At 44.2% G+C, this 27567-nt stretch overlaps 2 protein-coding genes across 6 annotated transcripts in view; one reads left to right on the top strand and one right to left on the bottom strand.

Annotated features, from left to right (window-relative positions):
- Window positions 1-27567, bottom strand: part of tk2 (thymidine kinase 2) — a 300481-nt gene that overhangs the window by 221456 nt on the left and 51458 nt on the right. The window lies entirely within an intron of this gene.
- vps8 (VPS8 subunit of CORVET complex) overlaps window positions 1-27567 on the top strand; it is a 73355-nt gene that overhangs the window by 33809 nt on the left and 11979 nt on the right. For all 5 annotated transcript variants that reach the window (XM_026190281.2, XM_026190280.2, XM_080287687.1 and 2 more), the window contains 23 exons: window positions 335-505; window positions 1833-1907; window positions 4778-4813; window positions 4928-5018; window positions 5639-5685; window positions 5769-5858; window positions 7050-7096; window positions 9756-9978; window positions 10173-10262; window positions 11281-11332; window positions 11419-11461; window positions 11701-11773; window positions 12743-12862; window positions 13977-14048; window positions 14645-14764; window positions 15406-15462; window positions 16166-16248; window positions 16851-16935; window positions 17043-17141; window positions 19593-19682; window positions 21158-21204; window positions 21566-21710; window positions 26422-26511. In XM_026190281.2, the coding sequence (XP_026046066.1) occupies window positions 335-505; window positions 1833-1907; window positions 4778-4813; window positions 4928-5018; window positions 5639-5685; window positions 5769-5858; window positions 7050-7096; window positions 9756-9978; window positions 10173-10262; window positions 11281-11332; window positions 11419-11461; window positions 11701-11773; window positions 12743-12862; window positions 13977-14048; window positions 14645-14764; window positions 15406-15462; window positions 16166-16248; window positions 16851-16935; window positions 17043-17141; window positions 19593-19682; window positions 21158-21204; window positions 21566-21710; window positions 26422-26511 (2046 nt within the window). The remainder of the gene's footprint in view (window positions 1-334; window positions 506-1832; window positions 1908-4777; window positions 4814-4927; window positions 5019-5638; window positions 5686-5768; window positions 5859-7049; window positions 7097-9755; window positions 9979-10172; window positions 10263-11280; window positions 11333-11418; window positions 11462-11700; window positions 11774-12742; window positions 12863-13976; window positions 14049-14644; window positions 14765-15405; window positions 15463-16165; window positions 16249-16850; window positions 16936-17042; window positions 17142-19592; window positions 19683-21157; window positions 21205-21565; window positions 21711-26421; window positions 26512-27567) is intronic.

Here is a 27567-nt window from a genome sequence, read left to right as displayed (position 1 = left end):
ATTTTAATATGATTGAGGGAAAGCTGGATCTGTAGCCAATTGAAATGAGCTCTCAAATATGCAGCCAGGATTGTTCCAGAAACGTGCTGATGGCTGCCAGAGTAGTGTGGTTGAGGTGCAGGTGCGGTGGGACATTTATCGAAGTGACGTTACGATGGCGTTTGAATCTATTTGAACCTGTGTGTAAACTTCTTGTGTAGGTTAAGAAAAATGCCAAATACATTTTAACTTGTGCATCTCATTTTTAATGCTGTACAGTCGTTGCACCCGTCAGAGTCATGGGCATTTATATGACCCTCTGTCTGTTTCCTGCTGTACCTCTGTGTCTCTGCAGTGGATTAACAGCCGTACGCTGGTCCTGGTGGACAGCCACGAAAAGCTGCACGTGGTGGACCGGCCTAGCCAAGAGGTTTTGGAGACTCTGGACTTGGAGCAGGTGCAGCTGGTCTATAACAGCCGACATTTCAAATCATTGGCAACTGGAGGAAACGTCTCCCAGGCTCTGGTGAGGGTTTCGTTTGTAAGGCATGGTCAGCGTTTGAGGCTTTCATTTGAGATGTTGATAGTTCGTGTTTTTTGGGAATCTGAGATTCAAAACTCATGAAAATGTTAGTCAAAACCCTGCTACAGTTCTCTGTTAGTAATAATGCAGCAAAAACCCAACAAAAACAAAATTCAGCCTTTGAAGAAACCACAAAACAAGTCACTTTGTCCAGAGAATAAGTTACAGATGTGGAACCAGAAATTAACCGACCTTATCATTCATTTGGTATCCAGGTAACCAGATTTATAACAAGTTTCTGCAATATTTAACTGTCTTTTATTTTATTGATAATGACGACATGTTGTCATGGCAACTGCTGTGTGGCAGGCAGGATGAAGGACCCGAACGCAGGACTCAGAAACAGGAAGTTAAAGTTAAGGTGCAGCTTTATTGCTGGGAAAAACTCCACATTAGAAATAAACATTTACAAAAAACAAAACAAACCTCAAACGCAAAACTAGAAACTAAACTGGGAACTGGAACCTGAGAGTAGGAAACTGGAGCAACACAAACCAGGACAGCGAGCTAGGACACTCTCAGGAAGACGAAGGGAGAAAACGCAGCACGAAGAGCCTCTGAGGACCGAAATACAGGTAGGATCACGAGAGGATGGGAAACAGGAAGAAACGCAGCTCAGACAACTCGGACATGATGAGACGAAGGAAGGCACAACACTGATGTAGGACAGAGACTATCAAAATAAGACAGGAGATACGACACGTAGGCACAGACTCAGAGACGCGAGCGAACACGACGACATAACGACACGGTGACAGAGGGAACATAGAGACGAGATTGACTGGAGACGTGGGACCAGGACAGGTGCAGAGAAAACACGGCACCGTCAAAATAAAACAGGAAGCACACGACAGAGACACGGACTTGACAGTGAACAGAGGGAACACGGAGCACAGGGACAGGAGTGACACGAGGTTCAGTGGCTTTCACTCGGCACCATGAGCACAGCAGTTATCAGTAAATGTAGCTCTACAGGTCAGCACAGGACGTTTGGATAGTTGCTCATTTAAACACAAAGACACTTCCTGATTTTAACATATCGAGTTCTGTTCATGCAAACATGCGAACAGATTTTGAACCTGAACCTAGAGCGTTGCATGAATCAGGTCCTGGTTACCTTCTCTATTAATTACACCTGCATATCTTCTAAATTCTTGTGATTCAGGATCTGGTCCCAGAATTCCTGAGAAAATAATAACAATGTGTTTGAAAGCATTGTCAGTGAGTTCACCACTGACCTTTTGGCTGTACATCTGTGTTTGTGTTTCAGGCTTTAGTTGGAGAAAAGGCTTGTTACCAATCAGTCTCGAGCTACGCAGGACAGATTGTGTATTTGGGCACCAAGGTACTGTTTTGTACTATTTACCTTTCTGTTCTATACATCTGTTATATCATCACCATGGATGAAAACTTTTGTTATTTATCAATGGAAGCATTTTAGCTCAGGCTCAGTGGTTTGGAGACAAAGTCAGGGAGCTGAAGCTGAAATGGTTTGGACATGTGCAGAGGAGGGACGGTGGATTTACTGGACGGAGCATGTTGAAGACGGAGCTGCAAGGCAGGTGGAAAAGAGGGAGATCACGGATGAGGCTCGTGGATATAGTGAAGAAGGACATGCAGTCGGTAGTGTGAAAGAGAAGCATGCCATGGGTAGGGTGAGATGGAGGCAGATCTGACAGAAATGGCAGGTTCAGAGAGCGCTGGCTCTCCTGACTGGGTCATGTTGTGTGCCACGAGTTCATCTCTGTGTTGTGTGATCAGAACAGTAATGTTACAAATGACAGTTATTTATTACAGTCACACAAAGTTAATAACTCCATCCCCGTCTCCAACGCGTGCAACATCTCAACACTGATGAGAATCAGTGGTGACAGAACATCATGTGCAAGTACTTGAACAGTTCATGAGTGTTTCTCAAAAACAAAGTTAACAAAGACTGAACGACCAAGTCAATCTGGTTCCTTCTTAGATGCGCTGCCCGCTCCGAAAACAAAAACATCTGTGACAGATGTTATAAAAAGGCGTTTGTGGTTGTAACCGGACTGCTGCTGTTAATGAGGATGTGAATACTGATAGAAGTGTGCAGGCTGGACTCTGCTGATTGCTCAGGTGTGACTTTGGCCCATTCTTCCATTCAAACAGTGTTCAAACCCTGAAGGTGCCTCTTCTGTGAATTGGCTTCAGTGTTGAGGAAATGCAGCATTAAGACAGTCTTCCCGCCTCATCTGTCAGACCTGATAAAGATACATTTTGAACCTTTACTCAGCGATATGAGAATCTTGATCGTTGGTCTCAGATGTATTTTTTTTGAAGGTAAACGTAATCAAAATGGTATGTACACCTAAGTTCAACTATTTGTTGCAGGCTCTGCCAATTCATGTTCCTTTGAAATACACCAAACAGTTTGACCAGCTCTGTAAAGCATTTACATGGAGTAATAAAAAGCTTAATTGAATCTGAGAAAACGGCAGAAACCAGTGGACAGAGGAGGGTTAGGGATGCCTAATCTACTTTTATATTTTATGCTTTTTCTCTTCGGCATCTGGCACATTGCTTCTTACCCCCTGAGAAAGCGCCTCCTTGGTTTTCCATTGAAAGTACTGCTTGCTCGCCATTTACACCATTATATAGCTTATCAACTAATCTGCCCCCCCACGTCCAATCACAGCCGGTATTTTCTCATTTGAAAGAAGTATGGAAAAGAATGTCCAAATTATTCAACTTTGACCCATATCTCAACCAGTCTGCTGGTATTGGGTGTAATCCCACCACCAGATCCCATAATTACCCTTCTTTTGGAAGCTCTGGTTCCAGAGAGGTGTAACAGTGCTGGGGGATCTATATGAAAACAGTATATTTAAATCATTTGGAAAACTTGCAGAAGAATTTGATTTACCTAGGCAGGGATTTTGGAAAGACCTGCAACGAAGCCATTTGATGACCAATACATTTGGTTTATCCGCAAAGTTCCCTTTAAATGGTAAATGGCCTGTATTTGTAAAGCGCTTTTACTAGTCCCCACTAGGGACCCCAAAGCGCTTTACACACCCAGTCATCCACCCATTCACACACACATTCACACACTGGTGGAGGCAGCTACAGTTGTAGCCACAGCTGCCCTGGGGCAGACTGACAGAAGCGAGGCTGCCATATCGCGCCATCGGCCCCTCTGGCCAACACCAGTAGGCGGTAGGTGAAGTGTGTCAGGACACAACGACCGAGACGGTCCGAGCCGGGGCTCGAACCGGCAACCTTCCGATTACAAGGCGAACAAAACGCTTTTATTAGCTTCTGATCCTAACACACTGTCCCTCAAAAGAACGTGGGAAATGGACTTAACGGCTTTACAGTGGAGGAATGGCATCCTCAGGAATCTGAAAAAAATGTCACGTGAACTCAAGATTGTTCCCATTTCAGATTTTAAATAGATTATACTGGACACCCTCACGGTTGCACAGGGTGGGTCGAGCGACTGATGATGCATGCTGGAAGCGCCAGCAGGGAAGTGGCACTCTTTTACATTTGCTTTGGGGGTGCGTCAAAGTCCAAGATCATTGGATTCATATTCACACCGTAGTAGAGAAGGTTGTAGGTCAAGGTCCCATTCATGAACAGTCTTTACGTATTAGGAGACCCTTCAGCTTTGAGTCACTTACCCACTCCTCTTGCTGGGTACAAACGGCGATTATGCTGGAGAGGAAGCTGTTGGTGAAAGAGTGGAGGCCTCATCGACTCTTTGGGACAAGTGGCAGCTTACGAAAGATTATAGACTGCTGAATAGACTGGACGACTATAACGACAAATGGGCTAACTACTTTTCATTAGTTAAGGTCGGACTAAATAGGAAAGCTGTAATTGGGTCTGTGTGAAACATTGGCATCATTGTGTATTTATGTTGTTTTGGATCTTTTTCTTTGGGTGGAAATATGCATCGATTCTCAATTTGTCCACTCTGTCTTCTGGCTTGTTTGTTTTTTTGTTTCTTTGTTTCTTTGTTGTTGTTTTAATATTAAAATCTAATAAAGTTTGAGTCATAACAGAAAAAGACAGTCATTGTCCTCGGTGGACTATGACTAGGACTTATCAGTTATGTATACATTGTATATTTTCGGGGTTTTGAGGTTTAATAATCAGAAGAGTTTCATATTTCAGAGAAGAGCACACACTGAGCGTGTCCCATTTGACTGTCTAATGTTATGTTGTCTCACCCCTCAGTCAGCTCACATTATGACTCTACGGAACTGGAGAGAGGTGGGTGTGACAGTTTGAGTATCTGTCCATTAGCAGCAACAATCACTGTTTAATTAGAATTGCGTAGGCCTGACCTTGACCTTTGCCCTTCCCTGTCTCTGCTTATATGTCCAGCGCATTGACTGCTTGATGAAGCAGGAACATTTTGTTGAAGCCCTCTCTTTGGCCTGGTCCTTTCACGAGGGAGCTGCTAAGGCTGTGGTTGGTGGGTATAATTCATTTCACTCCTCTGTCATCGATATCACAGCCACACATTACACTTGCCTGCGATATCTATACCGAGCGCTCCGATGCCCACTAGGACCACCGTCACCTTCACCCTCCACATCTTCTCCACCTCTTCTCTGAGTCCTTGGTGTTTCTCCAGCTTCTCGTGTACGATATGTGATTAACTAATTGGCATTCCAGAAATGTGCACAGCTGGTGCCCATTCTGCTTGGATGCCAGTAGGATCGTGTGATAATCCAGACTTTGGTCATATCCAGTGTGACCAGCCATCAGTTATGATATGTGTATCCTGGATTTCACTGCCATTTGTCTTGGGGCTATGAAGTTTTAATGCACGCTTTTGGCACTTTGGTCAAATCTGTTGACTCTCTTGAGCATGACCCTAATAAGCTGCCTGCAAAGAATAATTCCTGACCAACACCAGCACCAACAGTGGGGTCGTTTCCAGTTTATGACAAACAGTATCACTGCATGCTTGTAGCTAAATGTTACCATACTCATAACATTATACTGATACTGTTATATATACTATATTATACATACTATACTTATATATACTACTTATGACAGATCATTTGTGAACTGTGTGTTTTTAAGGCCTGTATGGAGATTCTCTGAAGAGGAAGGCAGTGGTCAGTGACAAGGTGAGAAAAGATAAACGTTGTCTGTTGCATCAAATCTACTTTTACTTTGACATTTCAGCTTTCTAAACTCACCGTGTCCACAGATGATCGAGATCCTTTTCCAGTTTGCTGAGCATGCTTTGAAAAAGTGTCCAGAACAAGGCAAAATCCAAGTGATGGAGCAACATTTCCAGGTAAACTAAACTGCCGTAGAGAACACAAGTGTGTAGCCACAAAGTTAGTACAGTAGCATGGTACTGGCGTCCAACCGATCAGTCCACTTTGTATTAAACTGACGAGTCTTCTTATCTTATTATTCAGGATCTGAGTTCATCAAGCATATTGGCCTCAAGTTCTGTGTTTTGTAGAAAAAAAAGATTCCCTGGTTGCAGAGCATTATAATCAGAGCTAGGGACGTTCCAACGAACTTAGTTGACTCAAAGAAAAATGAGACAGACTAAGAAACACTCAGATATCAGCTTCAGTTCCAGAAGAGTTTAATGGACAAAGACAAATCCATTAATCCCACGCTTGCTAAATGTGCAGCACCTCGCATCGTACCAACATTATACTCTAAACAGAACTGATGTAAACTATAACACGAAAGCATGATACCACAAAGATGTGTAAAAAATAAATAAAGACTAAAAGTGTGCCGGTGCATTATGAATGATGCACATTGCTCAAAAATGAATGAAATAAAATCTTGTATCCAGGATGGCATTCTGACGGTGTTAAGAAAAAGATCAGGCCTAGACTAAAAGATTGATGGTGCTTCTCAACAGTGATGCTCCATCTGGTGGCCGGTGGCTGTGCAACATTTTTAGGATACAGAAATTTACCCGTGTTGTTCGAAAAAAAGTGATTTCCAATTCAAATCAGTTCAGTTTTTTTATACAGCACCAAATCACAACAACAGTGGCCTCAAGGCTTGTAAAGTAGACCCTACAATAATACAGAGAAAGGCCCAACACTCATATGACCCCCGATCAGCAAGCACTTTGCCCACAGAAAAACTCCCTTTTAACAGGAAGAAATCTCCAGCAGAACCAGGCTCAGGGAGGGGCGGGGCCATCTGCTGTGATTGGTTGGGGTGAGAGAAGGAAGACGGGATGCTGTGCAAGAGAGACAGAGATTAATAACAGGTGTCAATGCAGAGAGGTCTGCACATAGAGAGCGGAGAGTTTTCCAGTGTTTCCATTCTCTCTGTCCTTGCTGGTATTCATAAAGCAGCCAACATGATTTACCTATGGGCTATGTGTATGTAGCTGAAAGAGTTAAGATGCTGATTGTTACTGTTTAATCAGCTCTGTTTTGTTGACATGAATGTTTAACATTTGAAGTAATTCTCTACCAACCCCACCCTCTCTTTGTGTTTCTCTCAGGATGTAGTTCCAGTCCTGGTGGATTACTGCCTGCTGCTACAGAGGGCGTACGTGAACACACACGTGAATCTAAATTGCCCATAGCTTAGCCCTGTCTGAGGTGTGACCTGATAGGATGAGGGAAGAGGATAGGTGGATGGATAACCTTTTAGGTCTGCTATTTTATCTTTGGGGCAGCGTTGGCTCAGGTCGTCTACCAATCGGAAAGTTGGCGAATCAGCTGACTGTGTGACCGTGAATTTCAGATAAACCCCTTAAGTATAGAAAAGAGTGCCTCTATGAATGTGTGTGATCAGATGAATGAGGCTCAGTTTGAAGAAAAAGGCTTAGTAGCCATCAGTCTTCATCTTTCAGTTGACAGTATAATCTTACTGAGTAATATTCAACAAAGTGGGTCATCAAAGCTTCTGACACTAAAATGAAGACAAAAGATCTTAAAACTTCTTGTGTAATTTTAATTAATTCAATGTTTTTAAACTTGCAGACAGCATTTGAAACACGCTTATAGATTACAATGAAAATATTTAAAAAACTCCACCAGTGCACACCAGTGTTCCCTCTAATGTTTCACGTGTGTGAGCGAACACACAAACTCCCTGAGCGTCCCCTGGACCACTGTGAGCGACAGCAGACGTGTGCACTGTGGTCACGCCAGCATCCAAGTTACATGTTTATTAAAGTAATCAAATTACAGCATTTATGTTAGACTACTTTTAATTACCTGCTTCAGCCCACTTACAATGAGAATGTAAACAATCTTGTTCCTGACCTGCAGCATGTTAACACTGTTGGAAGGAAAATAACTTGAACTCCAATTTTGAAAACACAACTTTCTTTTCTTTATTTTTAAAAAGCTCTGACTGTATTGTGAGTCTGTGGTCTGGGAGAGAGTCTGTAACTCTGTCTGCAACATACAGTAAATAATGACCAATGTTGGGCAGTTAATTATATAGTTACTTCAAAAAAGTAAGTGTTTTGCAGCTATTCTTTTAAATGCAGCCGTTAAATGCAGACGTTTTTAAACAAACACTATTTACAGAACAATCAGCTGTTCTGCATCAACTCTGATGCCACACAAATTATTTGTGCCGCTCCAAAAAATAATTCCTGTCCACTATGAGATGAAGGAGAACAACAGCCTGATACCTGCAGGCCTGACAGCAGCAGATGTGTCACTGCTGTAACACCTGTAACACTCAGCAGGCGCCTCATTGTTCTGACACACAACAACACTACTGACTACACTACACACTGACTACACACTAACTACACACTAACTACACACTAACTACACACTAACTACACACTAACTACACACTGACTACACTACACACTAACTACACACTAACTACACACTAACTACACTACTGACTACACTACACACTAACTACACACTGACTACACACTGACTACACTACACACTAACTACACACTAACTACACACTGACTACACACTGACTACACACTGACTACACACTGACTACACACTGACTACACGCTAACTACACACTGACTACACACTGACTACACGCTAACTACACACTGACTACACACTGACTACACTACACACTAACTACACACTAACTACACACTGACTACACACTGACTACACACTGACTACACACTAACTACACACTGACTACACACTGACTACACACTGACTACACACTGACTACACGCTAACTACACGCTGACTACACGCTGACCATATCATTTTTTGATTGGTCGACATGGTACATTTTTCGACCAATAGGAAAGGGCGGGGGGGGGTTGGTTTTGTCTTTGCTCACAGGCTTTCGAGCGTTTTCCTTATGAAACGCCGTTTTTACCGTTTCTTCCCGCAGTAAATATAAACAACGACAGTATTCAGGAAGAAAACCAAACATTGCGTGTTTTTTATCATAACTCTGGTTTTACGTGGCCGATCAACACGATTTAAAAACTGGTATAAAGTCCACACTTTGTCCGTCAGTTGTTCCGTCTGTCCTGCTCACATCTCCAATGGTTGTACACTAACGTGGCTTCACTCCACATCAGCCGCTTTGCTAAAACACCGGTGTCGCACATAAGGACGCTGTCATAGCCTGTCAGCGACGCTGATTGGCTGCGCATATACACATTATTGGTGGACTTTGAGATAAGGTGGCATCGTTCCCATACGGGAGCGGCCAGTAATGACTAACACTGCAAAACAGAATTGTTAAAGTTTTAATTTCAACTCAGGTTAGATTATTTTGTGCGCAATGCAGATTTTCTGTGCGCAGAGACGTGCGAGCAGTGCTTAGAGGGAACATTGGTGCACAGGTGTGTATGCTGTAACACTCTGTAAATGTGTGTTTGGGTCTGAGCCAGCACATGGAGTACTTTATACTTCATGTACTGCATCACATCAAAGGGATGAACTGATCCGAATACGTTTTTGTTGTACCACCAACAATGTTGACTTCAGATTTTCTTTTTCTGTGTGTGTGTGTGTGTGTGTGTGTGTGTGTGCGTGCGTGCGTGTGTCTGTGTGTGTGCATGTGTGTCTGTGTGTGTGTGTGTGTGTCTGTGTGTGTGTGTGTGTGTGTGTGTGTGTGTGTGTGTGTGTGTGTGTGTGCATGTGTGTCTGTGTGTGTGTGTGTGTGTCTGTGTGTGTGTGTGTGTGTGTGTCTGTGTGTGTGTGTGTGTGTGTGTCTGTGTGTGTGTCTGTGTGTGTGTGTACAGTGACCTCCTCTTTAACCAGCTGTATTCGCGGCTGGTAGAGAATATGGTTGCTAAGGCTGTGTTCTTGGAGTCACTGGAGTCGTACGTTGTTGCTGATCGTGTTGGACACCTCACTGCAGCCATTATGAGGGACCTCCTTGACCACTACCATAGTAATGGTATGATGGACAGTCTGGAGAGATGCATCGTCCACCTAGATGTTACCAGCTTGGACATCCAGCAGGTGTGTATGCATGTGTAGTAAAAACCGTCCAGCAAAAACTGTGCGAGCTGTCAAACTCTGTATATAAATCAGAAATGGCGACGAGGTTCTGTGTGTTTGTGTGTTTGTGTCAGCAGCAGCCCACCCAATGACTGAGAACAGTCCGAGTACAGTTATACTGATAAATGGTCCTGTGTGTGTCTGTGTGTGTGTAGGTGGTCCAAGTATGTTGGGAGAACCAGCTCTATGATGCAATGATCTACGTTTTCAACAGTGGGATGAATGACTACATCACTCCAATGGAGGTCGGTCCTTTTGTCTCATAGCAGGGCAGTTTCTTCACAGAAGCATTATTTTATTGTCTGACATGAATTCGAGTAATGAAAATGTGTCATTTTAAGAGACAACAAAGGTTCCAAAGTACGAAAAGTAAGTGTTACTAAAAAGATGGATGAGACTAATGTGGTTGCTTAGCAAAAAGCCAGCGATGTGATTGGGTATAAAAAGGTATGTTAGTGAGGCGGCGTGACTAATCTGCAAAACTGCATCTACAAATACTCATTAATCAACAGTATGCAACACAGGCTCCATCAGAGCTGAAATGTATGCACAGGTTTTAGATCAGAATGTCCACACAATGTCTGTTAGCAAGACAATGCTAAACCTCATGCTACATCTATTCCCACAGCATGGCTTTGTAGTAGCAACTCTATAAACACTGAAGGTCTGTGCAGGCATGAAAACAAAAGTACAACACGGGCGACCCGGGACTGTTGAGCAGCAGGAATCTGCTATCAGACAAGAATGGGACAACAGCCGAACTCACGTCATTGTCATTATCCAAGTACAGCCACTACAACAATGTTTACAGTATCAGTCAGAGGGCAGGAGACAATATAAGGCTTCCTCTCACTTTTATTCAGTGGCAAAGTGTCATTTCATCAGTTTTTGTCCTTATGCATCAGTTTTTATTTAGTTATCGTCTCATTTCATCAGAAATAAAGGTTAATGAACATTTAGGTGAGATGGTGAGATGAACACTGCGTTCAGTTCAGTTTTTCCATCTACGTGGATTTAAATGAGAATGATTCATAAAAATCCCGTTTGTTGGGCAGTCTGTCAGGCAGATGTAGAGGGTTGCCATGGCAGCAGAGCTGATTCAGTCATTTGGAGAAGACGGGCCTCCATCTGCACCACGTACTGGTGCATGATGGGTAACCGTTTGTTCACTGATCGTCTCCAAAGCTTTTTCTTTTTTAACAAACCTTTAAAAAAACATCTGAATCGATTGATTCATTGATTGATAAATCCTCTTTATTTCAGAAACTCTTTGCAGTGATTGGTCCAACACTTAAGGAGGGAAGGAGCCTAACAGGTAAAAACCACATTTGATCCGTTGTTGTCCATCTTGATAGCAAAGCTTTTCATCAAATAAATCTCTGCATTTCTGTTCTTGGTTAGATGAGAACGTGGTAATGGGAAACAAACTACTCGTGTACATAAGGTAACTCATCCTCAGTTTATTGTAGCATAAACCCCTGTTTAGCATAAATGCTACGTTTACTGTGGACGAGCAGTCGAACGTTTATTGTGATTTTAAGCTCGTGGCTTTAGGTTTGTGCACCTGAGTCGAATCTTTGTATTATGTACACACCACTGTTTATGCATATATCTGACAATATATGGTGTGTGTGTGTGTGTGTGTGTGTGTGTGTGTGTGTGTGTGTGTGTGTGCGCGCGTAGCTGTTGTCTTGCAGGGAGGGCGTATCCACTTGGAGATATCCCAGAAGACCTTGTGGTTCAAGTCAAGAACCAGGTATGCAGATACAGTTGTACTGATTAACTACGCTGTACTGTGATTATAAATCACAGCGCCTGCAGGTCCATCAATACTGTGAACGTCTATTATCAGTGAAGACTGTTGCTCTTGCTGGTTGGTAACAGAAATACTAGCTGGTTAAACACATTTTTTCCCGGTTCAGTTCATTCTGATAGCACCAGTCACGAGACGCTCCAGCAGAGTAAACTGGACACAACCAACCACAGCGATGTGCTGATGTTAGCGTGTAAGGAAACACGGCTAAGGACAGTTTTAGTGATATAGCAGAGGAATATAGCTGGTTGGGTCAGTGCCCTCCCAGCCTGTTTTCAAAATCAGCTGGATGTTTGCCACACTATCATGCTCACTATAATAGGGACTAATTTAGTCTCATAAGCCTTCTGGGTCAGGGCCTTCCCAGAAGGGAAAGCAGGAATGGCATTCAAGTCTTGGAGATCATCACTCACAGCGTGATTCAGTTTGGGATTGTTAGAGGAACACCAGACGATGATCTGAGATCAGATTTGTGATCCTCAAACTCAAAGGAAATCTTAAAAAAGATTCAACCTTTAATCTTCGTGTGAAGCCATTTTTTTCTTTGGATGCACATTTGGGGTCATTGCTCTGCTGAAAGGTGAAATTCGTCCTCGTCGTCAGCATTCCAGCAGACACACTTTTGTATCACATTTAACATCATTTCTTGTTTTTTCTGTCTGCTTGGGTACAACATGCAGGGTCCACACAGCTCAGCATCGCCTCAGGTGTGACTGTTAGAAGGGTTTGTTTACAGCATCATCTGTTGAGCAGCTCTGGGAGTTTTAGACTCGCTGGTTTGTCTCATCGGATTATCTGACGCAGAAATCAGTCACCGGGAACATCCGTGGATTAATCCCAGAGAAACCTTTCAGTGATGCCTTTTTTCTAAACACTGGTAACTAATGTTTGACATGTTCTTGTGTCTGTCAGGTTTTTGACTTCCTAATCCGTCTCCACTCAGCCGACTCGTCCGAGGAAGAGGACGTTTTCCCATTCATTCGTACACTCCTCCACTTTGACACCAGGGAATTTCTCAATGTTCTCGCCATGGTGAGATTAAAATTTTAAATGTAATCAGAATGTATTCAGATCTGGGTTTTTATTTTGTTTGTTGTTGTTTGTGGTTTAGCCTGGCGTGGTTTGATGGTTTAATGGTTTACCCAGTTGGCTGGTTTCCCTGGTTCGACTGCAGGAGAAGATGCAAATTCCCCTGGGAAGATCGTCTGTCATTAAATGTGGCAAACAGCGACAATCATGAACATAAAGAATCTTACAAAGAGTGGGCATACAGAGCAGCAGCATGCAGAGACAGTGATCAAACACAGTGCGCTCTGCATGCACAGTATCCAAATTCTTTTCTGGGTTTATTGGGCGTCAAGTTAAGCTCTTTGGTATCAACTTGGAGTAGATAACTTTATATAGATACTTCTCCAAGTTCCTCACATCTTAGCTAGCTCCGTCACACAGCATTTATCAGTGCGCTTCAATGCTAACATGCACATTTTTTGTTTTTAGACGTTGAATTCACGGGTCAGTGTTTTGGACTGTCATTTCTGACAGTTGTTACTGTGTCAGAGGACTCCAACACAGCTTACTTTACAAACAGGAGGAAGAGTGTGATGCCAGGGGAGCTGAGCAGGTATGCAGGGAGCTCCAAGCTTAACATGAGTCCAGCCTTTTCTTTAATGTCTGTTTGCTTTGCAGTGGGAATCAGAGTTGACAGGCAGGGTTGCAAAGGGGAGGGGTCAGGAAAAGTCAAGACTTGGGCACTGGGCCGAAACGTCAGGGAAGTGGAAAACTGCACGCTAAGTATTACTGAGTGTGTGCGACTACAACGATCTGATGATGCCTGGAGTTTTATACTGAGTGGCAGAGGAAACCAGGCGTGTCAGCTAAGGACGCAGACGACAACGTGTGTGCTCCGTGTCCTCTGAAGGAAAGGAAAAGTGGCGTTCCCTTAACGCAGAGAGGCAGAGTGAACGTGAAGCGGCAGGTCGGCACTGGGAGACCACCACAGTACCCTGAAAGATCACCTTTAGGGCACAAGTGTAGATGTATGCTAATAACCACAGAGTGCAGACCGATGTGGGAGTTTCCCTCAAAAAGGGAAATGTTACTTTTATGGTTGTTCTTCACTCATTATGATGTTCTCACTTCTTTCTAGACATTTGAGGACTTTAAAAATGACAAGCAGGCCCTTGAGTACCAGCAGAGGATAGTGGACATCTTACTTCAGGTAAAACGACAATGTGGGCAGTGAGCACAGGACGCACACGCCGGCTGTGAAGAACTCTTTATTACTATGTGTGGCGGCGGCTTTCCAGCGCTGGCCGCCCACACTCTGCTCTTCTTGTTTCCAGCTGCCCCACAGCCTTCCTGACACGACACCCTGTGTGTGTCGGGTCTTTCTTATGGACATGACTTTCAGATGCTGTTCTTCATCTGTTTGTTTGTAGGCCTCACACTTTTGTGAAGGACACACTGAACACCAATTAAACAAAACCGCTGCGCTATTTTTGGCATTTCATAGATCCAGTTAGTGGATGCAAATAAAAAATAGTCTGAAAACGTCAGTCCTTGCGTCTTTGACTGAGTGATTCAGTGTTAAGTTGATGGAAATGGTCTGGGACCAGGACTGCACTGAAAACACTTTGGAAGTCCTTCAGAAACTAAATCTGGCTCCAGACTTTTGCACAGTGCTGTAGATAAAACCCAAAATAAGAAATTCTTTATTTTTTACCATATTTGGGAAATAAAGCGGACTTAATGGCAAACGTCTACTCGTGTAGTACGGTGCAGTCATGACTGTGGTTTGCGTTTCTGTTTCTCTAGGTAATGGTGGACAACGCAGACTTCACTCCCTCCCAAGTGGGCGGGCTCTTCACCTTTTTAGCTCGTCAGTTGGCCAAACCAGACAACACCCTGTTTGTGAACAGGAAGCTCTTTGATCAGGTGACCAGTAGCTGTTATACGTTCAGTCTTTTTTTGAGCTAGGCCGTCCTCGAAGCAATTTCAATGTTTATTCAGCATTTCTGATTTGACTACCTCACGGCCTGAGCACAAAAACACATGACCATGAACAGATTGATTTCCTAATTTGGATCACACCATCGAATCCTGCCTGGATTTAGAGGAGGAACTAGAACCATTATTCTCCTTGAGAAGCAGCTTCCAGATGTGTGACGTAGCACAAACACAAACCTGTTTTCTCTGCTTGCTTACTTGTGTTGAAATAAATGAGGTTTTGATTCTGTGTTGTTCACAGCTTGAGCGTATCTGTACAGGTGAACTGCATCAGGCAGCCGCCTGCACCTCTCTGTTTGCAAAGTGTTCATTCCTCTGGCAAAGTCGTGTCTGTGCACACAAAGTGTTTAGACTTTATTAACATATTAGTGTAACATATGAAGGATTGAAGATGATCTAGTCTTAGCAACAGCACATCTTACCCTCTCGCAGATGTAACGAGACTTAAGCCAGACGGACTCTCGACTATGACCTGAAAACAAGTCGATGACGTTTCACCTTTGAGTCTTTAAATGAATTGGTTTGTCTTTCCTCTTTCTGATCTTTCAATGATCTCATTGTCTGTGCAGGTGCTGGAGTTCCTTTGTTGTCCGGACGATGATTCCCGACACACTGAAAGGCAGCAGGTTAAATACACAAACCTCCGTCTCTCTCGTGACCTTGCGCTTGCTCGCCGCTCTCAACAGTTGCCTTGGTGCCGATAGGCGTCAGCGAGCTCCAGCGTGTCGACCTCCTGGCACAGGAACCAGACGCAGCGTTTTCTAAAACACTGGCGTGGTCGCCTGCTTTGTGCTCTGGTTGTAAATGTGCGTCAGGATCAGGGACTGCTGGGAGTGCAGGTCCTCGGAGCCCTACGGCTGATGCTGGCAGCAGTATTCAGCTTTGTTCACACATCATAGAAAATACACCAAATGTTTACACTGAGAAAAGGAACCGTTTTAAGACAAACATGAGCTCATTTTGAATTTGGCATTCGGAGCAGCACATCTGAAAGTCTGTGTTTCCCACAGCGCAGCATCCCTCCTTCTTTTAACTACAGTCTGTAAACGGCAGCGAGCAGCTGCTGGACTTCAGCGGTGTTCTTGTCTGACATACAGCTGTGGGCAGGATCATCGTTTCACTGAACGGTTCTCCTTCCAGGATCGGCTGATTGTACAGAATACATCTTTAATAACTGTGAGACCTCGTAGATTAGAGAAAATCCAGACTTGAGCACCCGAGTCACTAAAGATGCTGCGTCATTAGAGCGTAAATGAGAACCTTTGACCACAACTACTGCATTCAGCTGCTGATTCAAGCGTAATAACTAACTTTGTGATTGATTTAAAGGTTCTGCTGGAGCTCCTGCAGGTCGGGGGCGTGGTCCAGTTTAATGAAGAAAGACTCCTGATGCTGGCAGAGAAAGCCAAGTTGTAAGTAGCTGAACACAACGAAGGAGAATTCAGTTTTAACAACTTTTAACTGCAGCATTTATCAACACGTATGCAAACTTTGCATGAGCAACTTTTAGTTCACTCCTGATTTAACTGACTGCTGTGGTTCCACCAGCCTTTGAAGGAAAAATGTCTCTTTGAGTTTTCTTGCTTTAAACAAGTGCACACTGAGGGCAACAGATGAACCAAGCAGAGTTTGGATTTGTTTGGCAAAAACCTGAAATCGTGTGTAAACCTGGACTCAGAGAAGGGAAAGTTGAGAAGTTTCTAAATGTGAAGGTTACTGATAGATTTGTCCGTATGAACAGTGCAAAGCACAAAGCCATGTGAGTGAGAGAAAATACACAGTGTTTTATTGCTGCTTTAACTTTGTCAGTATTTGATATGCACGACATATTTGTGATACACCAATTTCACTCTTGTGCATTTTCACATCAACACATATAGGAGTGTGGATCTTTTGCCTTACATACGTTACCTGTGAAAACAGCTGAGAGAGTTTATATATGAACACATCATGTAATTCAAATGGTAGCAATGCTGCAGGATTTTCTTATTATTATCATGTGTTTTGCCACCAGCTACCAAATCTGTGAATTTCTTTATGAGAAGAATCATCAGTATGACATGATCATTGACTGCTACCTGAAAGACCCCCTCAGAAAGGTGAGATTATTCAGGTCATTTGACTTAAAAGTGTAAACTTGCAAATGTATTATGCTGTATATGTAGATATTATATCTATGGAATAATTGAGTGTGACTGTTTGTCAGTGGGAAATCTTTAACTACATCCACAACCTGCTGTCCATGCCTGGATACAGCCACGAGGAAAAACAACGAGTCAAGAGCAAAGTGCTGAAGCACATAAGGGTTAGTACACACACACACACACACACACACACACACACACACACACACACACACACACACACAGCTGTGCATTACATCCTGGTGCTTATTACTGTGGTAGATGGTGGGTTGAGTGTGACAGTCACAGGCTAAATGGGTCACATTGGTAGGTGTTTAATGAGAGATTTCTAACATTTCTGACAGTGGTTAGCAGGCTGTAGGTCGCTCACTCTGTCAATAGCAGAGTGTTCACAAAAGAGCCTGTTCTGACTCTGACTGATGTGAGTCCACTTTGGTTTCTTTTTTGACTCAGTCTTTTTTTACAAACGTGTATTTGCAATATATGCGTCACTGTTACTGTGAAGGGTCGACAGTTAGTACAAGTATTTGTAATTTTGTGCTTCAACATGAAAGACAATCAACATGGGATTAAAGTGGAAGCTTTAATTCAAGAGGTTTAACAACAGTGTGGCCTTAACTGTCCCAAATGACAGAAGCTCAGAAATCAGTCTGGTCTGAAGGTCCGTCAGATGTCTTGGATGTCCTTCGTCTATGCTGTTTCCTGTCTGTAGATGCTCTGGCAGGCTTTTGTTGTTGACACCTCAAGCTGCTCCTTGTTTGCGGTTCTCTCTTGTTGTGTTTAGTGCATTAAATAAAAGAAATCAACAGCTGTTTTTGGTCTTTTGTTAGTTTTATTCTTGTAGAAATGATTTCAGTCCACACAGGAAGCAGACCCTATAGTTTCCTGCCACATCTTTATTACCCTGTTGCCAGGCAGAAATGCAGTCACCCTACACAGATCAAACACAGGATGTATGTAGTAGATATGATAATGAAGTCTTATCTATTCAGAGAAAGGAAACCGGACGCTGTCTGAGTTTGGGAGGTTCCATGCCTGCACTTGCCTTACCGAGGGTTAAGCATTGATGTGCCACTGCAGGAAGAAAGTCTTAGTACATAACAAATAATGTTTTTCACTCTGAAGCTGCTGCGTTGGATCACGATTAGATGAATAACAATAATGTGTACTGTATTAATCCCCGTGGGGAAATTCCTCTCTGCATTGAACCTGATCACTCAGTGAAGCAGTGGGCAGCCATTAGGCGCCCGGGGAGCAGTGTGTGTAGGGACGGTGCCTTGCTCAGGGGTACCTCAAGGGTAGCCGTTCAGGGGAATCGAACCCCTGACCTTCTGATCACGGGTCCAACACTTTACCCACTGAGCTAGCTATCTTCTTGTCTTGAGGATCTCTCGGGTTGCTTTTGCAGTTTTCTGTGGTCGTCTCCCGTCTGCACTCTGAGCTGCTGTCTGCAGTCTGCAGCGCGCCCTGTACACGTCACAGGTTATCCTGATGCTTCTGTCAGCACACCATCAGTTAACACTTGCGAGCTGGTTTCAGTTGACACACATGCTCATCCTTATTTCAGTGTCTCGACGAAGTTAAGACCTGGATGGCCTCAAATTTTCTTAATTTTAACGAGGAAAAAACTGAAGCGATCATCTTTGGATCAAGCTGCTATTCTAGTACCCCGGATCTGCACACTTTGGCACCTTGTGTTAAACCGCATGCCAAAAATCTGGGGGTTATCCCTGATAATAAGTTTACCTTTGAGTAACAGATTAACTCTGTTGTACAGCGGTCCTTTTTTAAATCTTATCCAAGGTGAGATCATTCTTATCTTTTAAAAAACTAAAACGGGCAGTTCACGCTTTTATGGACCACTGTAATCCTTCATATGTAGCTGTTAGCCAGCGTTGTCTAGCACGGCTCCAGCTGGTCCAGAGCGCTGCAGCTCGTCTCCTGACACGAAGAGACGCAAACACGTTTCCCCGGTGCTCGCCGCACTGGCTCCCAGTCCGCTTTAGAATTAAATCCAACATTTTATTGATGAATATAAAGCGCTGAACGGTCAGGCTCCAGAGTATCTGTCTGACTGGCTGCAGCCTTATTTGAGCTCTTAGATCAAGTGATCTCTTGCTCCTGGCCACGTCTGAGTCCAGGCTGCTTCAGAGAGGTGACCGGGCGTTTGCGGTGCCGCAAATCTGTCATTGATATTGTTTGTTACTGTGTAATCTTTCATCTTTGTGCAGCACTTTGGCCAACATTTTGCTGTTATTAAATGTGCTATATAAATAAAAACAAAGTAAAAAACCAACATGGCCTCGTGGGGTCTTTGTGTAAACACAGCTGTAATTCTCAGACAGTCCGATCTCATCTTGGTCAATGAATTTGAAATATTCTGTGATTGCAGATGCAAAACGGATTACAAAATATCAACCTAAACACTCAGAGACTAAGTAGACATGAACTAATAGTTGAAGCACTTGCAGTCTGCTTGAATCCCAGTTTGCTGCTATTTTTAAATGTTTCCCTTTTTTCCACACGTCTGTATTTGCAAATTCAGGAGGATGAATGAAGGATGAAACTGTCTGACCAAAAATACCAAAACATTTTGTAACATACCTTCACAGGACGTGGTCACCCTTGACCCCAGCAAATCAGCTGACTTAGTGCTGTTTCATTTCACCTCCGAGGTGCAGGACATCGTCTCTGAGCTTCAGGTGAGGTCAACAGAAATACTGATGTTATTCCTCGTTGTAGTTTCTGAAGCCTAATCAAAGCCTCGAACAGCACAAATATTAAAACCTGAGGACTGCTGTCCAAACCTTTGCCTTCTTCGTTTGTTGTGTATCAGATAAAATACATATGTTGTGCATTTTCCAAAGGGCTGTAAACAGTACAGTATTTACAATAGTCTTCATATCGCACTTTTCTACTTCATGCAGCATGCCTCATTCACACATGCATGTTTTTCTCTCCATAACTGCTTTTTATCTAACATTCACACTCTCATCAGTGAATTGCAGAGCAGGGTTCAGTATCTTGTCCACAGATGCAGACTCGAGCAGCCAGGGGTCAAACAACCAACCTTAGAATTAGTAGATGCTCTAACTCGTGAGCTACAGCCTCCCAGTTTCCGTTCATTTGTCTCTTAAGTCATAATGTTGGGCTTCAAGTCTAATTTTAGTCCCTCTTTCAGAGCCGTTGCCAGAGCTCCTATCAGAGGATGCTGAGATAGTTTGACTCTTATGAAACTGAAGACCAGTTTTTGGAGGATTGCTAAACAGTGATTGTGTAAGGGTTGTGTCACAGTGAGCTCTGGTAGTGCTCTTTCTGTGGGGCGATCGTGGCTCAAGAGTTGGGAGTTCGTCTTGTAATCGAAAGGTTGCCGGTTCGAGCCCCGGCTTGGGCAGTCTCGGTCGTTGTGTCCTTGGGCAAGACGACGTTGCCTACTGGTGGTGGTCAGAGGGCCCGGTGGCGCCAGTGTCCGGCAGCCTCGCCTCTGTCAGTGCCCCAGGGTGGCTGTGGCTACAATGTAGCTGCCATCAGTGTGTGGATGATGGATGACTGGATGTGTAAAGCGCTTCGGGGTCCCTAGTGGGGACTAGTAAAGCGCTATACAAATACATTTACCATTTCTGTCCCTGCTCACACAAAGGAACAGATACTAGTCCTGCTTCTGGTTTGATCCCCATCTAGAGCTCTGTTTGGCTCTTGTCATGTAGCAGCTCGTCTCCTCTCATGTTGAGGCGCAGCAAACCTGTGTGAATGTGACATCCTGGAGGAGCTGGACTACCTGTAACCTGTGATACAATCTTTTGACAAGGACACTAGAAAAGCAAAACTAGAAAAAAGATCATTCAGCAGGGATGAAGAGAAAGCAGTGGTCTCCATCACATCAGTAGGTTGGTGGTTCCATCCCTGGCTGCTCCAGTCAGCATGCCAAATATCCCTGGGCAAGATACTAACCCCAAGTCGCTCTCCGGTGTGTGATTGTTAGATGAGGCCTGTTGTATAAAGTGCTTTGAGTGCTTCAGGAGAGTAGAAAAGTGCTATATAATCGATCCATTCACCATCAAAGCAGGTTAAATGCATAGAAACTGTTTCCTAATAAGACATATTGGTGCTTTATACTCTGATATTCTCCTATTTTTTGAGTGATTATGTAAAATATTCTTCTTCTCTCTCTCTCAAGGATGATCAGCTGCTTTTCAATTTCCTCAACTGCCTCTTGGAGCCACGGTACGGTGTGCGTTTTACCATCTGCCGTCTTAAGCTTTGATTATGCTCTCTTGCAGACACAGCTGGAGATGTTATTGCCAAGTAGTTCTGCTGTTATACTCCTGTTTAAGTCAGGTGCATAGTTGGTGCCATGTAAATTGTCCAGCTGTGAGTGTGTCGTCAGGAAAGATTGGGAGGCACGCAAATGTTTGCACAGAGCTTTGTGGGGACCCTTGTGCTCAGCATCTGATAGTGAAAATCACTTGGACATGAGCAGAAGCCAGCAGACTTGCAGATGCACAAAGTTGAATCAATCCTGCATTTCTCTCTCTCATCCTAATTATGTTCTTCTTCTCCTTATGTGGTCATCTGCTCTTCTCAGGGAAGGCCCTCATTCAGGGTCCATCTTACCTCAAGAAGGTGACCTCCATGAGCTTCTGCTGGATTTAATGTGCCGCTTTGCCCCAGACCAGCTTCTGAGCTTTCTCCACACCTCCCAGCACTACAGACTAGAAGATGCAATACAAGTACTATTATAATTCTTCTTTGCATGTTTCTGTGTACAGAAGTTAAAAACCAAATTATTCCATAAACAGCTGCATTAGTTAATGTATGGAGTAATCTTGAGTGTGTCTGGGTAGAACATAGTTTCTATAGCTATATATAGAAGCCGCGATAGAAGCCGCGATAGAAGCTGTGATAGAAGCCGCGATAGAAGCTGTGATAGAAGCCGCGATAGAAGCTGTGATAGAAGCTGTGATAGAAGCTGTGATAGAAGCTGTGATAGAAGCTGTGATAGAAGCTGTGATAGAAGCCGCGATAGAAGCCGTGATAGAAGCTGTGATAGAAGCTGTGATAGAAGCTCTGATAGAAGCCGCGATAGAAGCTGTGATAGAAGCTGTGATAGAAGCTGTGATAGAAGCTGTGATAGAAGCTCTGATAGAAGCTGTGATAGAAGCTGTGATAGAAGCTGTGATAGAAGCTGTGATAGAAGCTGTGATAGAAGCCGCGATAGAAGCCGTGATAGAAGCTGTGATAGAAGCTGTGATAGAAGCTGTGATAGAAGCCGCGATAGAAGCCGCGATAGAAGCCGCGATAGAAGCCGTGATAGAAGCTCTGATAGAAGCTGTGATAGAAGCTGTGATAGAAGCTCTGATAGAAGCTCTGATAGAAACTGTGATAGAAGCTGTGATAGAAGCCGCGATAGAAGCCGTGATAGAAGCTCTGATAGAAGCTGTGATAGAAGCCGCAATAGAAGCTGTGATAGAAGCTGTGGTAGAAGCTGCGGTAGAAGCCACGGTAGAAGCCGCGATAGAAGCTGTGATAGAAGCTGTGGTAGAAGCTGCGGTAGAAGCCACGGTAGAAGCCGCGATAGAAGCTCTGATAGAAGCTGTGATAGAAGCCGCGATAGAAGCTCTGATAGAAGCTGTGGTAGAAGCTGCGGTAGAAGCCACGGTAGAAGCCGCGATAGAAGCTCTGATAGAAGCTGTGATAGAAGCCGCAATAGAAGCTGTGATAGAAGCCGCGATAGAAGCCGCGATAGAAGCTGTGATAGAAGCTCTGATAGAAACTGTGATAGAAGCTGTGATAGAAGCTGTGATAGAAGCCGCGATAGAAGCCGTGATAGAAGCTCTGATAGAAGCTGTGATAGAAGCCGCGATAGAAGCTGTGATAGAAGCCGCGATAGAAGCTGTGATAGAAGCTCTGATAGAAACTGTGATAGAAGCTGTGATAGAAGCTGTGATAGAAGCTGTGATAGAAGCTCTGATAGAAACTGTGATAGAAGCTGTGATAGAAGCTTTGATAGAAGCCGCGATAGAAGCCGCGATAGAAGCTGTGATAGAAGCCGCGATAGAAGCTGTGATAGAAGCTGTGATAGAAGCCGCGATAGAAGCCGTGATAGAAGCTCTGATAGAAGCTGTGATAGAAGCTGCAGTAGAAGCCGCGATAGAAGCTCTGATAGAAGCTGTGATAGAAGCCGCGATAGAAGCCGCGATAGAAGCTCTGATAGAAGCTGTGATAGAAGCCGCGATAGAAGCCGCGATAGAAGCCGTGATAGAAGCCGTGATAGAAGCCGTGATAGAAGCCGCGATAGAAGCCACGATAGAAGCTCTGATAGAAGCTCTGATAGAAGCCGCGATAGAAGCCGCGATAGAAGCTGTGATAGAAGCTGTGATAGAAGCTGTGATAGAAGCTCTGATAGAAGCTGTGATAGAAGCTCTGATAGAAGCCGCGATAGAAGCTGTGATAGAAGCTGTGATAGAAGCTCTGATAGAAGCCGTGATAGAAGCTGTGATAGAAGCCGCGGTAGAAGCTCTGATAGAAGCCGCGATAGAAGCTCTGATAGAAGCTCTGATAGAAGCTGTGATAGAAGCCGTGATAGAAGCCGCGATAGAAGCTGTGATAGAAGCTGTGATAGAAGCTGTGATAGAAGCTCTGATAGAAGCTGTGATAGAAGCCGCGATAGAAGCCGTGATAGAAGCTCTGATAGAAGCTCTGATAGAAGCTCTGATAGAAGCTGTGATAGAAGCTGCGATAGAAGCTCTGATAGAAGTTCTGATAGAAGCTGTGATAGAAGCCGTGATAGAAGCTCTGATAGAAGCTCTGATAGAAGCTCTGATAGAAGCTCTGATAGAAGCCGCGATAGAAGCTGCGATAGAAGCTCTGATAGAAGTTCTGATAGAAGCTGTGATAGAAGCCGCGATAGAAGCTGCGATAGAAGCCGCGATAGAAGCTGTGATAGAAGCTGTGATAGAAGCTCTGATAGAAGCCGTGATAGAAGCAGAGATAGAAGCCGCGATAGAAGCCGTGATAGAAGCTCTGATAGAAGCTGCGGTAGAAGCCGCGATAGAAGCCGTGATAGAAGCTCTGATAGAAGCTGCGGTAGAAGCTGTGATAGAAGCTGTGATAGAAGCCGCGATAGAAGCCGCGATAGAAGCAGAGATAGAAGCCGCGATAGAAGCCGTGATAGAAGCTGTGATAGAAGCTGTGATAGAAGCTCTGATAGAAGCCGTGATAGAAGCAGAGATAGAAGCCGTGATAGAAGCTCTGATAGAAGCTCTGATAGAAGCTGCGGTAGAAGCCGCGATAGAAGCCGTGATAGAAGCTCTGATAGAAGCTGCGGTAGAAGCCGCGATAGAAGCTGTGATAGAAGCCGCGATAGAAGCCGCGATAGAAGCTGTGATAGAAGCCGCGGTAGAAGCCGCGATAGAAGCTGCGATAGAAGCTGTGATAGAAGCTCTGATAGAAGCCGCGATAGAAGCTGTGATAGAAGCTGTGATAGAAGCTGCGATAGAAGCTCTGATAGAAGCTGTGATAGAAGCTCTGATAGAAGCCGCGGTAGAAGCCGCGATAGAAGCTGTGATAGAAGCTCTGATAGAAGCCGCGGTAGAAGCCGCGATAGAAGCTGTGATAGAAGCTCTGATAGAAGCTGTGATAGAAGCTGTGATAGAAGCTGTGATAGAAGCCGCGGTAGAAGCCGCGATAGAAGCTGTGATAGAAGCTCTGATAGAAGCCGCGGTAGAAGCCGCGATAGAAGCTGTGATAGAAGCTCTGATAGAAGCTGTGATAGAAGCTGTGATAGAAGCTCTGATAGAAGCCGCGGTAGAAGCCGCGATAGAAGCTGTGATAGAAGCTCTGATAGAAGCCGCGGTAGAAGCCGCGATAGAAGCTGTGATAGAAGCTCTGATAGAAGCTGTGATAGAAGCTGTGATAGAAGCTGTGATAGAAGCCGCGGTAGAAGCCGCGATAGAAGCTCTGATAGAAGCTCTGATAGAAGCTGTGATAGAAGCCGCGGTAGAAGCCGCGATAGAAGCTGTGATAGAAGCTGTGATAGAAGCTGTGATAGAAGCCGCGATAGAAGCTCTGATAGAAGCCGCGGTAGAAGCCGCGGTAGAAGCCGCGATAGAAGCTGTGATAGAAGCTGTGATAGAAGCTGTGATAGAAGCCGCGATAGAAGCCGTGATAGAAGCTGTGATAGAAGCTGTGATAGAAGCCGCGATAGAAGCCGTGATAGAAGCTGTGATAGAAGCTGTGATAGAAGCTGTGATAGAAGCTGTGATAGAAGCCGCGATAGAAGCCGTGATAGAAGCTCTGATAGAAGCTGTGATAGAAGCCGCGGTAGAAGCCGCGATAGAAGCTGTGATAGAAGCTGTGATAGAAGCTGTGATAGAAGCCGCGATAGAAGCCGTGATAGAAGCTGTGATAGAAGCTGTGATAGAAGCTGTGATAGAAGCCGCGATAGAAGCCGTGATAGAAGCTGTGATAGAAGCTGTGATAGAAGCCGTGATAGAAGCTCTGATAGAAGCTGTGATAGAAGCCGCGGTAGAAGCCGCGATAGAAGCTGTGATAGAAGCTGTGATAGAAGCTGTGATAGAAGCCGCGATAGAAGCCGTGATAGAAGCTGTGATAGAAGCTGTGATAGAAGCCGCGATAGAAGCTGTGATAGAAGCTGTGATAGAAGCTGTGATAGAAGCTGTGATAGAAGCCGCGATAGAAGCCGTGATAGAAGCTGTGATAGAAGCCGCGGTAGAAGCCGCGATAGAAGCTGTGATAGAAGCTGCGATAGAAGCTGTGATAGAAGCCGCGATAGAAGCTCTGATAGAAGCTGTGATAGAAGCCACGATAGAAGCTGTGATAGAAGCTGTGATAGAAGCCGTGATAGAAGCCGCGGTAGAAGCCGCGATAGAAGCTTTGGGGTCCTCGTCGTTGAGATAACTCACTGGGTTTCAGCTCTTCAGGTGGGAAGAAGATTAAAGGTTTTTGTAGTCTTTCATAGCTTCATTTGCCTTCAAGCTGCTTTTTTAGAAGTTTTACTGCAGTCTGTTAAGTATCTACAGATCCACCAGGACACCGAACTAACCTCATCTTAAGAAGAAGAGATGTCTGCGCAGCTGTGATGATGAAATTGTTGCCTAGAGTCAGGATGAACACTTTAAATGCAGTTGAACTCTTTTTCTTGCTGTTGACTGTGCACAGTGCACGCATGCTCGACACAGTGTAGGAAATACGATTTAAAATGTAAATTTAAATTCACAAGTCTTAAATGGGTGTTTTCAAATATAAGAAATTACACAGGGTGTAAGGATGATCTACACCCTGAGTGTCAATCATAAACACAGCAAGCTGGAGCAGCTCAGTGGAAAGAATCAAGCAGCATGTTAGTCGTGACTGCACAGGTAAGCATCCTGCAGCCAGACTGAGGCGACCATGTTAAACATTCAATGTTTTTATCTCTAGATAACTCAGAAGCACCACTGCAACGAAGCTACAGCCTACCTGCTGGAGATGAAAGGAGATGTTCACGGAGCATTTGCTGTCTCATTAGAGGTAACAGCATAACATCAAAATACCAATTCAGCTGATTTATATAGCAACACTTGCGATTTAAACTGTGAGGTAAAGACTCTACAATATTTATGCTCTAATCGTAAACCTTTTTAACTCGAGACAACAAGCAATGACCTTACTGCCTTACTGCCCACTTTGTTGGGCTGCCACGCTGTCACATCCTTTTGACATCAGAGCTGTTTTAATTCTTGGTGGCATCGAGGTGCTGAAACATTCGTCAGAGGTTCTGATTGATCTTCACACCAGAGGTCCTCTGGGCGGGGTGACTGGTTCTTATATGGTGCTTTTCTACTCTTCTGAGCACTCAAAGCGCTTTATACAACTTGTGCATTCACCCATTCACACCAGCACATTTTTCTAAGTGCTTTCTAGCTAACATTCACACACATGCATGTATCTCGCCCAAGGATATTTGACTAGGGGAAGTCAGGAATCGAACCACCAACCTTCTGATCAGTAGATGACCTGCTCTACCGCCTGAGCTGGTCATCTGAGTATATTCAGGAAACCAGTTTGAGATTGTTTGAGCTTTGTGACGTGATGCGTTATCCTGCTGGAAGCAGCCATCATGTACACTGTGGTTGTAAAGGGACGGGCAATACTTTGGCAGGATGTAGCATTTAAACAATGTTTAATTAAGCGTTGTGCGATATGACAAAATGAAAACATCTATTGTTTCATATTATACGCTGTTGTTTGTTTCGCGGCGTCGCAAAACTGTTTACGGCAATATTTTTTCATGGTCTGGATGGTCACCGCGTGGATGCAGGCACAGAGAAAACCAGAGAAGATGGCGGCTGTTACAACTTATGTGTAGAAATGTATCGTTTAATGCATCGGTCAAAACACTCGACGCCCAGCTGAAAACACTTCACACAAGCTGCCCAAGAGTCACTGAGCTGACAGGAAAAGCTGTGCTTTATATCGTTCTCGGGACGAGAACTGTGACATATCTGAGATTTCTGTCGTGTCGCACAGTTCTAACTTAATTGGTACTTAGAGACCTAAAGTGTGCTACACACAGGGCTGGATGGA

The sequence above is a fragment of the Astatotilapia calliptera genome, chromosome 13 (assembly GCF_964374335.1).
Source record: "Astatotilapia calliptera chromosome 13, fAstCal68.1, whole genome shotgun sequence".
Taxonomy (NCBI): Eukaryota; Metazoa; Chordata; class Actinopteri; order Cichliformes; family Cichlidae; genus Astatotilapia; species Astatotilapia calliptera.
The sequence above is the reverse complement of the archived record's forward strand: the minus strand, read 5'-3'. Positions and strand labels throughout refer to the sequence as shown.